This window comes from Narcine bancroftii, chromosome 12 (assembly GCF_036971445.1).
Source record: "Narcine bancroftii isolate sNarBan1 chromosome 12, sNarBan1.hap1, whole genome shotgun sequence".
Taxonomy (NCBI): domain Eukaryota; kingdom Metazoa; phylum Chordata; class Chondrichthyes; order Torpediniformes; family Narcinidae; genus Narcine; species Narcine bancroftii.
In genome coordinates, this window is record NC_091480.1 from 7,734,250 (window position 1) to 7,750,767 (window position 16,518).

Consider the following 16,518-nt stretch of genomic DNA (forward strand, 5'->3'; position numbering starts at 1 on the left):
GTCAGGTTGGACTTGTCTAACACATTTTTAGTGCAGTGATCTGAAGATGAGAGAGACCATTCTTCAAAATAACCTGCATAGTTGGGAGGCACGTTTAGCATAGTTGTTTGAGCAAAACTATTGCAGCACTGCCGACCTGGGTTCGAATCTGGCTTTGTCTGTAAGGAGTTTGTATGTTCTCCCTGTGTCTACGGGATTTCCTCCAGGTGCTCCGGTTTCCTCCCATCTTTCAAAATGTACTGGAATTGTAGGGGTATTTGGGCGGCATGGCCTCATGTGCTGGAAGGTCCTGCAACTGTAATTTTAAAAAAATGTATATTTTGAGATTTCAGTGTTAATTTATTGTCATGTATGTACAAATGCATTAATTTTCCACATGTTGCAGCCAAACCGCTACATTGGATGCACCAACTACCATGGAGGTAATAAATAGGAAAAAAAAGATGATGTAAATTCATCATTGCAGTGAGTACAAGGGAACCAAAAGGTGATGTTTCATTCATGAAGGCAGGTCTTTTGGTGGAATCAGGGAGTTCTATGTTTAAGTTTAGGGTACCATAGGGAGGGTCAAGAACCTGATATCTGTTGGATAAAAACTATCTTTGAACCTGGAAGTGCTGGGTTTCAGGGGGGTCTGTATCTGCTGCCTGAAGGGAGCAGAGATTAAGAAGAGATTGTGGCCAAGATCTAAAGCCAGTGTCTTATGCCTAAACAAAGAAGACGACAGTGGGATGAGGGATAGAGTATTGATTAACCAATGGAAGACGGAGATTGGGGTAAATGGGTGTTTTGCCGGTTGGCAGTTAGTGGTGCGCTTCAAAATTCATGCTGGGCCCACAACTGTTTACAAAGGATTTGGAGGAAGGCACCGTATAGCGTATCTAAGTTTGCTGATAACACTAAATCGTGTGGATAAGCAAGTTATGTAGAAGACACAGAGTCTGCATAAGTGAGTAAACAAGGTTCTGGCTGTTGGAGTACAGTGTTAGTCAATGTCAGATCATCCACTTGCGAGGAAAAAATAGTCTGCTATTGTGCAGAGAAGCCTGGGGGGTGCAAGCATATAAATCTAAAGAAAGTTAGTTTGCAGGTGCAGCAGGTAGTCGAGGAGTGAAATGCCATCTGATTTTGATGCTTCTATTACCACCTCTTTGATGGCAATGGGTCAAAGATGGCATGTGCTGAGATTAAGTAGCCTGGGACAACTCACTGGAGCTTAGAAGAATGAGGGAAATTATATCAATATATAAAATTATGAAAGGAATAGATAAGATCGAAGGAGGGAGGTTATTTCCATTGGCTGTTGAGACTAGAACTAGGGGATATAGCGTCAAGATTTGTGGGAGTAGATTTAGGACAGAGATGAAGAGGAGCTGCTTCTCCCAGAGGTTAATGCATCTGGAATTCTCTGCCCAAGGAAGCATTCACGGCACAGATTTTTGAATAATAAGGGAATTAAGGATGTCTATTAATTCCCTTAAACCGATGGGTAAGTGATCTTATTGAACACCGGTGCAGGCTTTATGGCCCAGATGGCCGGCTCTTGCACCTTTTTCTGATGTACGTTCTCCCTGTCATTCCGTTGGCTGATAATGACTGATCCTGTGATGGAGAAACCCTATTTCCTCGTGCCAGTGTAGATTTGTACGCAGAAGTGCTGGAGAATCATAGCAGGTCAAGCAGCATTCATGGGAAGTAAAGGGCAGTCAACACTTCAGGAGTGCCGAAAATCAGGCAGGTATCTGAATAAGAAGCTGGGGGAGGGGCACAGGCTAACATGTAAGAGTTCATAGGTGGGAGGGTAGAGGAGAAGTTGAGAAGTGATTAGGGTAGAGGGCTGAGAAACATAGTTCTCTGATAGAAAAAGGAAGGAAAGTGAGTGGGAGCTGATGGAAAGCAGATAAAGGGATGAGGGAAAGGAGAGATGGAAGGAGGGGGCGACAGAGGGATGGGTGAAAAGGGAGCAATTAGGGTAACCTCAGCGTCTACAGATTTTTTTTGTTTACCGCCAGCATAAACTTGGTGCTTGTCTCTAAAGTCTGAGTACCTGGTGGCCTGACCTTTCACTGCCTGAATGCAGTTTGGGAGGGGAGTTGATGGGACCTGACCCCTTTCCCCTCCCGATTGCGAAAAGGATTGCACTAAGCTCACGTCGACTGCCTTTTTACTTTCTGCGACCTGTGTGTCCTGCATACCCCACCAAGCTGCAAACCCATTAAACTAATTTGCAGAGAGCAGCCCTATGGATTGGCTCATCCTGTGTAAATATCTGAAGCAATTCTTTGAGTGTGGTGGAAATTCTGCACGAGACACGATGGTGGAGAGGATGAGCAACAATTTACAGCAGTGGGTTGGAGAATGGGTTGTCTGTCGGGAGTTGATATTTAACGATGAAAGGTAGTTGAACACCATTTAAACTCCCCAAACAGTTCTGAAACAAGGTACTTAATTGAAGATTTTCAAATATGCCTGCAATAGGATTAATGTGCCTGAAGCAAACTCAAGTCATCCATCAACCCTAAGTGTTAATTAAATTGCAGTTATTGCAAATGCAGTCTATCAAGTTACAAAGAGACTAAAAATCTAACATGCTTTTAAATCTAAATTTCATGTTGTTACAATTAAATGGAATGCTGTTTTCCAAACTCAATATTTTTTCATAGATGTCTCCTTCCCGGCAGTCAAGAGATTCCCAGCTGGAAGAATTCAAAATTTCAGCCATTTTCAGCTTTAATTTCTGCTATTTCTGAGATTCAGAAACCTATTCACGACCCGCCAGTTTATCTTGTAGTTTAATAGAATCTCCTCTGTGCAATTAACACACAGCAAGAGTTAAGTCAGTGTATTATCACTGTGCATTATTAAGGTAGTTGAATTCCAGGGTAGGTCAAAGATCATGAAAATCAAGAGTTCAGTAAGCCATCCAATAAAAAGATATTATTTCTTGATACAAGACTAAAATATAAAATTACTCTTCAGAGGAGATTTACGAGAATAATCCTGGAGATGAGAAGATTAATGTTTGAGGGCTGTACTCTCTGCAGTTCAGAGGCATGAGGGGGAAATCATTGAAATATTCTGAATATTGAGGGGGTTCGATAGAGTAGATGTGGAGAAGATGTTTCCAGTACTGGGAGAGCCCAGGACCAGAGAGTACAGGCTCAGAATAAAAAGACATACCTTTAAAAAAGAGACGAGGAGATTTTTTTTCAGCCAGTGGGTGGTGAATCTGTGGAATTTGTTGCCACAGACAGCTTTAGAGGCCAAGTCATCAGGCGGGTTTAAAGTGGAGGTTGACAGGCTCTTGATTAGTTGCTGTGTCAAAGATAATGGAGAGAAGGCAAGAGAATGGGGTTGAGACGGAAAATACATCAGCCACGAATCGAAAGGTGGAGCAGATTCGATGGGCTGAATGGCCTAATTCGGCTCTGACATCTTGTGGTCTGCCATGTAGCACTTTTTTTAACAAAAAAAGACAATCAATCAAATGCACGATAGTGATGTAAATTCTTTATGAACACAATTTGTTGTAAGAACTCTGCAAAGAAAGCAGAATAGCAAACTGAGCTTGATTTGGAGTCTACCATGAAAGACGGCAACCCATGTTTAAAGAGCAATCAGCAAAAGAGATGGGGCCAGCCTTTCGGGGGCTTAATCCCAAAAGCTAAATGCTCAATATTTTTTCTTCTTTAACTTTTGAATTATTGAACGGAAGAGTTTTATTTTCCCTGCTCTTTGTTACATTAACACCTTGGTGCTGAGATTGCCTGCAATTTCAAGTTTATTGTCATCTGATAGTACACGTACTACCTGACGAAACAGTGTCTCTCCAGGCCACCGTGCACACACAAAAACACACAATGCACAGTCCATAAAGATCACATAAATAATCAAAATAAATAAAAACAGTAAAACCCCTGGTATCCGGCACCTGCAAGGATTGGTAGATGCCGGATAAGCGAGATTTCTTGTTGCTTGAGACTCACTCCTACAGCACCTAACTAATATACTTGCATTCAGAATAAACAGTTTAAGAGACAAAAAGACTAGACTGTACATGCACTGAACAAACCTCACTGGCATGAATATTTAAACCTTAAAAATATTTAACTGTCGCTGCATCTGCAGGTTCCTCCCTCTCCATGGAGCCGCCTGAAAGACAAACGTTAACTTCATAATTAACTACCTTCCCCACGTTTACAGATAAAGCCTTACTAATAGACTTAATAATATACTAATAAAGATAAAGGTGCTTACTAAGCAGGGATAAGGAGACACATTAAGAGAGTCCACCCCCAACCCGCTCTTCATCTCGGGCGACGCCATCGCTGTTTCACATAACTTTATTCAGACAGCTGCTACGAGCAAAGCGCGGCCAAGGCCCTCCACTGGCTGAATGTTTGCTCCCATCTTCACCAAAGGTTCATTTGTTACTTCAAAGAACATTTACTTTTACAATTCAAAACTTTTATTTAAATTTTTATTTCACCTTATTTATTTTAATTTTATTCTTTTCCTTGATTTTTTTTTATCCGGTTGCTTGAGGTTTACTGTATAAATATTTAGGATGATTTTCACAATTACAAGATACTGTTCATCAATCTCACAGCCTGTGGGAAGAAGCTATTTCCCACCCTGGCCGTCCTGATTTTGATGCCCTTGTACCACCTCTTTGATGATAGTGGGTAGAAATACTGTGGAAAGTATCCCACTAAATGTTGTCTACAGAAGAAAGGGAGACCCCAGCTGGAATGGCCACGGCAGCCATTTGTACTGCCATTTTTAATTTTGGCCCATGAGGCATTCCCTAACCCTCTCCTTTCCAATTGCTTGGGCTTGGTTCAAGCTCATCTAGAAGCAGTGAAAGGCTCCCGGCTGGAAACAAAGAAGGTAGATTGCCTTGTTATCAGGCTGTAACTCTAAGGCTAGGATCTCACGTTAGTGCCAGTAGATGGTGCTCATAAGCTTTGAGTTGCTAGCACATTGTTTTCCCCTCCACTCTGCTTCAACTCGCCCAGAGCAGGGAGCAGTGCACTGGAAATGCTGAAAATTGGTAAGACCGGCATACTGGATTCTCAGCTAACTCGCCCTCTCCTCTTTGCTGCTACCTTCAGGCAGCAGGTGCGGAACCCCTGAAGAAGGGCTTCGGCCTGAAATGTTGCCCGCCTATTGCTTTCCATGCATTCTGTGTGACCTGCTGAGTGACTCCAGCACTTTTGTGTGCTGTGCGGAAGACTGAAGTCTGTCATCTCCAGGTTCAAGAATTAATTTTTTCCCCAACAGTTATCAGGCTCTTGAACCTCCTCATACTACCCTAACCCTACTCTGGGACCACAAAACATCTCTCAGCACCAGTGTAACCTCGCATTTTTGCACTAATTGTAACTATGAATATTTATCTATCCCCATTTTTTTTCCTCCCGTGTGGTAATAGATTTGTGCTTAATGTTTGTCAGTGTATTTCACGTCCCTGTGTGGCTGCAGCAAGCAAGAATTGCAGTGCATCTGTGCATTGTACTCGAGAATATGACAATAAACTCATTTAATTTCTAGTCAGGTAACATGTGCAGAGAGGGAAACAACTAATGTTTCACATGATGACCTTTCATCAGAGCTGAAGAAAACTTCAAGCACCTTCCTTTTGTTGCCATTTCCGGGTGAAAGGTCACTAATGTCAAACCTTAAGCTTGTTCATCCCTCCACAGATGCTGCTTCACCCGCTTACTACGTCCAGTGGTTTCCAGGCATCTTCATGATTTCATGGGTCATTTTGGCCCAGTGGTGTAAAATCATTAAAAGCTGGTCTCAGACAGGAGCACGGAGGGTACCCAGGGCTGGAGACTGTCTATCTTTTCTAGCATTTAGTATCTTTATTTCAGGTTTTCAGCATCTGCAAGTTTTTCTTTGCCGACTTTGTCCAGTGCCTTACCTTCATGACCGGATCTGAAGCTGTTTCTGTTGGTGTCTAAGCCCAGCCATAAGAATTTTCAGTATCACAGGCTGCTCTCCATTAACATTGGCCTGCTGATGATATGAAGGCTGGCGGTGTTCTGTATAGAGATGAAGGCTGTTGTAGATGAGATGGGCAGACAAGTGGCAGATGGAGTTCAATCCGGGGAAGTGTGACGTGCTCCATTTTGAAAGGTCAAACTTGGTTAATGGTAGGATGCTTAGCATTATGGATGAACTTGGACCTTTGGGTCCAAATATCTTAAGGTCGCTGCTCAGGTTGATTGGACCATTAAAAAGGACAATGGTATGTTGGGCTTCATTAATAGGGAGATTGAGTTCAGGAGTCGATGTTGCAACTCAATTGATCTTTGATGAGATCACAGAATATTTTGTTCAATTCTAGTCACCTCATGACAGGAGAGATGTGGAAGCTATGGAGAGGGTGCAGACAAGATTTACCAGGATGTTGCTTGGATTGGAAAGTATGTCTTATGAGACAAGGTTAGCAGAGCCATCCTTCTTCTTGGATCGAAGAAGGATGAGAGGTAACTTAATAGGTTTACAGGACAGGAATAGCAAATATAAGGGGGCATCTCCACAAACTGAAGGGAGGAAGGTTTGGGGGAGATATCAGGGGTATGTTATGTGGGTGCCTGGAATCAGTGGGGAAGGCTGAATCAGTAGGGGTATTTAAGAGACTCTTGGACAGGCAAATGGATAAAAGAAAAATAGCGGGTTATGAGGAAGGGAGGGATTAGTTTTTTTTATGGGTCGGTACCACATCATGGGCTGAAGGGCCTGTACTGTGCTATTATGTTCTGTTCAACTAATTTCAATATTTGAAAGAAAGGAATAAATCTAGACATTTCAAGGCCTGGTTACTCTTGTCGTGTTCAAAGCTTGCCTCAGAATGCTGATAATGGCTGTTTAACTCTCAGTGATGTTTGTTGAGGGATAGACTAGGAAACGGAATGATTTCCCCACCTACCCTTTTTGAAATTTCCAAATTAATGCTTCAAGGATCTTAAAATGTTTTGAGGATTATGAAATATTTATCAACAAACTTGAACTCATTAGAATTCTTTTGTTTCTACAAACCTTGTGTCATAAGAGGTTTATTGATTTTGAACAAACCTCTTTTGAGTGGATCAAATGAACCATCTTTCTATTAAATATGTGTGTAAAGGTGCCTTTTATTGAGGATTGGCAGCAATCATTGATTGTTATATTCCTACAAAGTGTAAGAAATTACATTTAGCCACTAATTTGTGTTCCTTGGCCAAAAAGCTTGAAAATTTCTGACCAAAAATTTCATCAGCTGAGTGCTGATTTGTGTTTGCACTTCATTACCAAGAATTGCAATTATTAAACCATTTCTAACCTTGAAGGAGCTGAAAGTGCTACCTTACGATAACAATTTAGGTCAATACTCCTGTGCTGCGTCTTCAACAGGCAATTTGTTTCTGCCTGGAAAATATAATAAAAGAAACAGCCAAACGATGCTGAGGTTTTGAGGGCTAAATCCACAACCTCCTTCTGCCATCCCAGGTCTTGCTGCAAACTTTGCTTTCCATTGGCTGTACCTTTGTGTATCCTCTTCCTTCTCAGTGGCAGCCATATCTCTTTTCATCAGGCCCCATCTTATGAAATTCCCATGACCTCTTCTGCTCCCTCTCACTTTTGAATTGTCACGTGCACCGAAATGCAGAAGAGAGCTTTGCTTTGCGGGCTTTCCAGGCAAATCAAGTGGGCGGCATGTTTAGCATAGTGGTATCGACAACACTGTTGCAGTGTCAGAAATCTGGCCCGGGGTTTGAATCCAGCGGTATCTATAAGGAGTTTATATGTTCTCCCTGTATCCGCATGAGTTTCCTTTGGGTGCTCCGGTTCAAAACGTAATTTATTGTCATGAACAAGTCATGAAATTTGGTGTTTTGCAGCAGTGCCATGGAGCACAAAAAGTGAGGCCGTGTCTTTGGTTCATCGGCTATTCAGGAATCTGATGGCAGTGGGGAAGAAGCTGTCCTTGTGCCGCTGGGTGCTCGTCTTTAGGCTCCTGTACCTTTTCCCTGATGGTAGCAGAGTGAAGAGGGCGTGGCCTGGATGGTGGGGGGGCTTTGAGGATAGAGGCTGCTTTTTTGAGACACCGCCTCATGTAGGTTATTTGAGTTTAATTGGTTGACACAAGCTTGTGGGCTGAAAAGGCCTGTTACCATGCTGTATGTCTAAATTTAACTCAGGCAGTGTGTTAATAACGAACAAGTATTATGAGCAGTTTTAATTTAAAAATTTTTTTAGACATACAGCATGGAAACAGGACCTTTTGGCCCGTGACGGTCAATTGCATCAAATTGACCAACACCCATGGTACGTTGTAGAATGGTTGGAGGAAATCAGAGCACCCAGAAGAAACCCACACAGACGTGGAGAGAACATACAAACTCCTTACAGACGGCACCAGATTTGAACTCTGGTTGCTGGCGCTGTAACAGTGTCACGCTAAACGTATTGCTCAATTAAGAGTCCAACTGCAGTCAAATTTTGACACTCATCCCCAAGGCGGACTGCTGTGGTTCAAGAAGGCATCTCAGCACCATCTTTGAGAGAAATCGGGGATGGGCAGCAAGTGTCCTCCATCCTGCAGATGGAGAGAGCAATAATGCATATTGGAGTAATGCCACTAGATGGTGCACCAAGCAGATATCTCGCTTGAACCCTCAAAATGTAAGTTTGCGTCAGTAACTTTATGTGTAGAATTATGAATTTCTGGAGTTGAATTTCAGATGCCAAATCTCGTGAAACCTGCAAGTTAAAATGGACCTTCTCAACCTAAAGAAATCTTGATGAAGGGTTCTGACCCAAAACATCATCCATTCTCCTACTTATGGTGTTGGTCCTGCTGAGTTCCCCCAGCAGAGCAGTTGTCGCTCCAGTGTTCCAGTATCTGCCTGAGTGTTTGTTCCAAATAAAAGTGCAAAGCTGGAGGAACTCAGTAGGTCAAATACTGAACTTTATTTTTTCTTTCTTTGGCTTGGCTTCGCGGACGAAGATTTATGGAGGGGGTAAAAAGTCCACGTCAGCTGCAGGCTCGTTTGTGGCTGACCAGTCCGATGCGGGACAGGCAGACACGATTGCAGCGGTTGCAAGGGAAAATTGGTTGGTTGGGGTTGGGTGTTGGGTTTTTCCTCCTTTGCCTTTTGTCAGTGAGGTGGGCTCTGCGGTCTTCTTCAAAGGAGGCTGCTGCCCGCCAAACTGTGAGGCGCCAAGATGCACGGTTTGAGGCGTTATCAGCCCACTGGCGGTGGTCAATGTGGCAGGCACCAAGAGATTTCTTTAGGCAGTCCTTGTACCTTTTCTTTGGTGCACCTCTGTCACGGTGGCCAGTGGAGAGCTCGCCATATAATACGATCTTGGGAAGGCGATGGTCCTCCATTCTGGAGACGTGACCCATCCAGCGCAGCTGGATCTTCAGCAGCGTGGACTCGATGCTGTCGACCTCTGCCATCTCGAGTACCTCGACGTTAGGGGTGTGAGCGCTCCAATGGATGTTGAGGATGGAGCGGAGACAACGCTGGTGGAAGCGTTCTAGGAGCCGTAGGTGGTGCCGGTAGAGGACCCATGATTCGGAGCCGAACAGGAGTGTGGGTATGACAACGGCTCTGTATGCGCTTATCTTTGTGAGGTTTTTCAGTTGGTTGCAGAGATAAAGATGCATAACCAATGTTTCAGCCTTGAGCCCTTCATTAAGGTATGGAAAATTGTCAGCAGGCGTCTCTGATCAAAATGGTTGGGGGGAGGGCTATGGAGAGGAGCATGGACCCAAAGACAGGAGGTAATAGTGGAGAAGGGAGGGAGGGCACAGCAGCAAACAATGGGAGGGGGGATGGCTCTGTGAATAGAGAGGGAAGAAGGTGGAGAGGTAAGGGAAAGGGGGAGAATAGAAAGTAGATTAGCAGGAACTAGAGAAGTCAATGGTGATGTCATCCGGTTAGAGAGGGCCCAGACTGAAAATCAAGTGTTGTTCCTCCAATTTGTGGGTGGTCTTGGTGAGATAGTACATGAGGCAATGGACAGAGCACTTGCTGTGCCAGGTTCCATCTCCTCCACTCTCCTGTAACTCCCTGCTACTTTCCCTGCATTCAACTAACACGGAGAAATCTGTTTCTTTCTCTCAGTCACCATCGAGCTCATTATGCTGAGTCTGGAACTTGTGAAAACTCGTCTTGCTGTAATGAGCATGGATATGAGGAAGAACTTCATCCAAGTCATCTTGAACTCTCTCATTGAGAAATCGCCCGATGCCAAGATTCTGAGAGCCATCGTGAAGATAGTGGAGGAATGGGTGAAGAACAATTCTCCCATGGCAGTAAACCAGGTGGGAACAATGCAGGGCAAGGTACATACAATTGAAATCAAATTTTGAGTTAATTGACTACAATTATTTAAGAATTTATTTTAGATTCAGATATAAATGTAATTAATCCTCGTGTTCTGAAGAGTATTAGAGTCATACAGCATGGAAACAAGTCCTTCAGCTTTAGTTTGAAAGGTGTCCGATTAGAAGAGAGATGCGTCGGAATTTCTTTGTCCAGAGGGTGGTGAAACTGTGGAATTTGTTGCCACAGGTGGTTGTTGGGTGTATTTAAGGCAGGGCACCAAAAGTTGTAGGCTGGGTAGTGGGGCTGAGTGGAAAAAAAATGATCATCTCATGATTAAATAGCAGGGCAGACTCGATGGGCTGCATGGCCTATTTCTGGTCCTATGTCTTATAGTTTTAAATCTGAGCTAAACCATCCACTTACACTGATCCTACAATGGTCCATTTCTGAAGATTCTATGACTATGTAGAAATTGCTAAAAGCTTCTGAGCAGCAACTGATTAGGAAATTTTCATATAAATGAATGTCCTTCTGCTGATATCTGGATGATAATATATTTATCTGTAAATTAATCTTTACACTTACTGAACATTGCAGGATTTTGTACTGTTCATCAGCTCAGGCTATACCAGAATATGGAAGCCTAAAGTTATGGATGTTTTCTGTAAATGGTTCATGCACTTATAATCATTAAATGGTGGAAGGTGATGACAAGTTTTATAATTCAAGACATCTGGATCGTAATTTGCAATATTTCTTGAAACAAGAGACCCTGTTTAATTGTTCCTTAAGTTTCCAATTATTCCATTACATTGGTGGAAATTAAAGCAGAAAATTACTCTGAGACCGCGTTGAAAGATTCTAATGTACACAGCCCTTGAATCTGTTAATGGACTGTAACCACATTGACTGACTGTTTCAATCATTATTAATATTCCAGGAGACTTTTCCCAACATTATAGTTATTTTTGTTAGTGTATCATTAACCAGTATTGCATTCCTCCCCAACCTAGAAATACTAAAATCTACTGGTTTAGTTTAGGAGGCTATTTGAAGGTTTTTGGAAGAATGGAAATACTCTTGCAGGGCCTGTTGGTTGACTGATCCTGCAAATGGGTGTTGAAAGTCAAGCATTCTGCAACAGGCAAAGCAGTGGTTTAGCTGTGCCTCACAACTCAAACAACCCAAGTTCCTTCCCAACCTCCAGTGCTGTTTGTCTAGAGTTTCCTCTTTCTCTCTCTGTCTATGTGGGCTTCTACTAAATCTTCCTGTTTCCTGCAGACTTGTGGGTTGGTAGGTTAAACAATAAAATCTGCATGTGCTGGGGTCAAGAGCAATATACATTAATGTGCCAGAGAAACTCAGCAGGTCACACCATATACATAGGAGGTAAAAGGTAATCAGCATTTCAGGACTTGACCCTTCATCAGGTACAAGTAGCCAGGAAGGACAGGTGGATGTGGAAGTGAGGCTGGGTGATCACGTCGTCATAGAGCTTGAGAGCAATGGGGATGGCAGAGGGGATGCAGCGAGAGAAGCTCTCATTGAGAGGGGGAGTAGGCATCCCTCGAAGAGTCTGCAGTGGAACAGTTGAATGGAGTTAATCAAGAAATCTTCAGACTCTGGGGCCAAGTGCATTGTACAAACATGCCAGAGAAACTCTGCATCCAAATAAAGTAAAGATGAACCAATGTTTCAGGCCTGGGCCCTTTGTCAGGTAGACTTCCTATGGATACTGCTTGACCTGCTGAATTTTTCCAGCACATTTTTTATTGTACAGGTTGGTAGGTTAATTGGCCAATGTAAAATAGCTCTCATGGGTGTCCGAATGTATTGGGGGGGGGGGGGGGGGTCTTAGGATTGGCATAATAATGCTCCTTGATGATTCTGAAAAGCATGTTATTATGCCCTACTAATTTGTGGGTCTGTTGGAAAGCTCTGAAGATTGATCTCGATAAAAGTTATAATTAGCTTTTTAATTTGAAATCACTGTTGTGTTCTTTAAAATCTAGCATGTGAAAGGGCAGCATGTTTGGCGCAGTGGTTAGCGCAACGCCTTCACAGCACCAGCGATCAGGATTAGAGTTTGTACGTTCTCCCCATGTCTGTGTGGGTTTTCCCCGGGGTTCGTTTCCTCCCACCGTTCAAAAGGTTAATTGGGTGGCACAGACTCGTGAGCCGAAATGACCTGTTACTGCGCTGTACATTTAAATTTTTTTTAAATTAGACATTGGGAATTAAAGACAAAGTTGTAGATTTTTTTTGCCTATTCATTCGAATTATTCTTTGTAATGAATATAGATTTAAAAGATCCAGCAGTCCATCTCCCCATTAGAAATTTGACGCAGCCCTCATCCACCTACCCACAGGCCACAGATCCTGGTCTGTAACAGAGCTCTTGTTCCTTCCCGAGATCTCACTCTGGCCTTCAGCAGGACGGGAGTCCTGTGGGAGATACCTGCAGTGCTTTGATGGCTGGTTAATGAGGTTGTGGGCAAATTCCAAGCTCCAAGCCATTTTCTTTTTAATTTTAGACATACAGCACGGTAACGGGCCCTTTTGGGCTGTGCTGCCCAATTGACCTATGCCCCTGGAACATTTTGAAGGGTGGGAGGCAACTGGAGCCCCTGGGGAAAAGCCACACTGACATGGGGAAAACGTACAAACTCCTTGCAAACAGTGCGGATTCGAACCCTGATCCCAATGCTGGTGCTGTGTAACAGCGTTGTGCTAACTGCTACGTTAACTGTAGCGCCAGGTCAGAGTACAAGGGTGGAAGGCTCAGTGTGTCCAAGAGGATCTGAGTAGTGGTTACTCCCTCAGGCTTCTGCAGTGAGAAGAGGCTGTGATCAGGGTGCTGGGGATCCTTTGCTCTGTGGGCTGCCTTCTTGAGGGAGCACCTCACACAGATGTCTACAATGGATGGGAGGTCAGATTGGTGCACTAAAGGAATTTGTACAGCTGTTGGTTGCAATGTTTGGATGGGAGTTGAATACATGAGTCAACAGTGTGATACAGATCACACTGGATCCTTGATCCGAAACACTCTTAAACTGGTTAGGTTTAATGAAAAGTTAGATCCCCATGAACTCATAATCACATTGACGATGTCTAGATTGCGACTGATGACTTAATATCACAAATTTCACTTTTGTCTGTTTAATTATTCATATTGGATCAGACTCTATTTTAAAATATTAATGCACAAAATATGTTGTAACTGACAATTTGCAAATTTTAATGATCTTGCCTTCATTTCCCATGCACTAATGAAATTTGCACTAATTAATGCTTCGGTCAGGAATACTGAGTGGGAAGAAAATTGGTCCATGTTACTTTGCGCTTGGAGTATAACAGATTGCAAATTTATTACATGACAAGGTGCCTGTCACTTCAACAACTGGCTTGCTGCAGGATGTAGGCTACTTCCCCGGGCTGTTGGGTCAGAAACGTAGGGGGTTGAATTAGGTCACTTTATTTTGGAAGGATCATTGGGATGTTGAGGGAAAGTATTTGTGAGTTGTAAAGGGATCCGGCACAGAAATAGTCCCCTTTGGCACTTCAAGTCGAAGCCAGTCATCAACCACACATTTGTCACCACTCTTATCTTCTTCCCATTTCTGAAGTGCCCGGAGGAAACCCGTGCGATCACAGAGAGGACATCCTCAAGGGCAGCACCGAGGTTCTATGGTTGCGAGGCTGTGGCTCGACACGCTCCGCCTCCGTGTTGCCCTGGTGGGTGCAGGTTCTTGAACTCATTGCCTGGCCAAGCAGAAACTGCCATCTCATAGCTTTTACAGTATCTGCTGGTTTCTCGGAGCCCAGCACCCTTGAAGTCTAGGCTGCCAAACACGGGCCCAGCTATCCAGACCACAGACCTCTGAGGGTCTTCTTCGATCACTCTATATGACATTAGCACATCGTTTACCTCAGTCTTATCTTCCTGCACTATTCTGTTACTGAGTCTATTGCAGACAGAGATGAAGAGAATTTTAAGATCCTAGCAGAGTAGGAAAGTAGCACTGTAAATTTAAATTTAGACATACAGCATGGGGAAGCACGATTAGCGTAACGCTGTTACAGTGCCAGCAATCGGGGCTGCGTTCGAGCCCTGTGCTGTGTAAGGAGTTTTTATGTTCTCCCTGTGTTTGCTTGTGTTTCCTCCGGGGGCTCCAATTTCTTCCCACCGTTCAAAACATACTGGGGGTTGTAGGTTAATTGGATGGCACGGGCTCATGGGCCAAAAGGGCCTGTTGCCGTGCTGTATGTCTAAATTTTAAAAAAAAGATACAGCGCGGTAACAGGCCCTTCCGGCCCATGAGCCCGTGCCATCCAATTAACCTACAACCCCCAGTATGTTTTGAACGGTGGGAAGAAATCCTCGCAGACACAGAGAGAACATACAAGCTCCTTTCAGACAGCACTGGATTTTAACCCTGGTTTTTGGTGCTGTAATAGCATTGTACTAAATGCTACGCTAACTGGAGAATTCCCAAGGTTCTCCACCCTCTAGTTGATGACATTTTACTTCCTCCTGTTTCAGAGCTGATCACTTTATCTTGAGAGGGTTTTAGACATCCCAGGCACTGTCCACACCCGTACGCTTCAAAGGCAGACAGGAGAGATGGCAAATGCTGGAAAACAGGAGCAACACACAGGATATTGGCAGAATCCCAGTGAAGGGTCACTGCCCAGAACGACGACTGTCTAATCGCCTTCCTTGTGCTGCAGGACCCGCCGAATTTCCTCCAGCACTTCTTTCCAACTGTCGTTTCCTCACAGGCAAATCCACCATCCCAGACAGTGCTCCTGGAGGGAAGGGCTCAGCGACAAGAGAGAGGTGGGGGGGGGGGGCATCAGCGACAAGAGAGAAGGGGGATCAGCGACGAGAGAGAAGGGGGGTCAGCAACAAGAGAGAGGGGTGGTCAGTGACAAAAGAGGGGTGGGGGCAAATGCAGAATCATTAACAGGCTGATTTTTCCCTTTCTGTGCAGACACCAACACTGAGGGAGAAGTCCATTTTGCTGGTTAAAATGATGACCTACATTGAAAAACGCTTTCCTGATGACCTTGAACTAAACGCTCAATTCCTGGACCTTGTTAACTATGTTTATAGGTAATTATTGTGATCAACCAAGACGTCAGTTTGTTACATTGCACCCTTCTGTCTTTGAACCATGCTTGGGAAATCCATCCAGATAATTTCCCCAATTTCAAAGGCAAAATGGCTTATGTTTTTTTTTAATGTGCACATTTTGCTTAAAGACTGTAGTTTATCTTTTAAAAACAAGTCATTTGACACATTAGCTGGGTGCCAGCGTACCAGATTGCACTGTTGGCATTTTCTTTAGAACATGATTGGCAGTGAAGCAAATGTAAATTAATTTCTGAAGAGTCCACCTTAAAAACTGATTAAAAACAACTCATTTCTTCAAAACGACTTCAATAGACAATAGACAATAGGAGCTGGAGTAGGCCCTTTGGCCCGTCGAGCCAGCACCTCCATTTTACAGATCGTGGCTGATCACTACCATCAGTACCCCTTTCCAGCCTTATCCCCATAACCCTTAACTCCTTTGCCCAAGGTTCAAGGTTTGCAGGCTTCCCAGCTGGTTTGCTGGTGGATGGAGGTTCTTGCTGTTTTATGAACTCCAGAGGAGGAGGAGGAGGAGCTGTCACGTCTTTGATCATGGATTTTACGTCTTCAAATGTTGCTAAAAGTTGTTTAGGTTTGAAGGCTTTTCAACTGCCAACATGGTGTGGTGCAGGTCACGTTGCTATCATGAAAGAAGTCCACTTTTATTAACTGACTGGATCACCACAGTGTCCGGTATCTTTATTCCCTTTGCACTTCTGCCGAGCCCCTTCCCATTTGTCCCTCCCCTCCTACCCACCTCTCCCCAGCCCCCTGTTCCACCTCGCCCCGTATCCTTCCATCCACTTGACCCAGCCCTCTTTATGCCTGTCATTCTCCTCCCTCTCATCTTCCTCACTCCAATCCCTCCCTCTCCTGCGTTTTCAACTTGCCCCCTCCTGCCCCTTTACCCTCCCCAGACATGCCCCCGTCGTTCCCATGTCTCATTGCCCCTCTCTCACCTCCGCTCCCCCTCATTTTACTGATTTTTTTTTCAAACTTTCCTTTGTTAACTTTATATTTTTTCAGTATAAAATTCTTTTCACTACTCTT

The 16,518-nt window shown here is 43.9% G+C and overlaps 1 protein-coding gene across 4 annotated transcripts in view; it reads left to right on the forward strand.

Moving 5' to 3' along the window:
* The window catches only part of trrap (transformation/transcription domain-associated protein), a 228,147-nt gene that overhangs the window by 109,347 nt on the left and 102,282 nt on the right, over nt 1–16,518 (forward strand). For all 4 annotated transcript variants that reach the window (XM_069906478.1, XM_069906479.1, XM_069906482.1 and 1 more), the window contains 2 exons: nt 10,128–10,327; nt 15,326–15,447. In XM_069906478.1, coding sequence (XP_069762579.1) covers nt 10,128–10,327; nt 15,326–15,447 — 322 coding nt within the window. The remainder of the gene's footprint in view (nt 1–10,127; nt 10,328–15,325; nt 15,448–16,518) is intronic.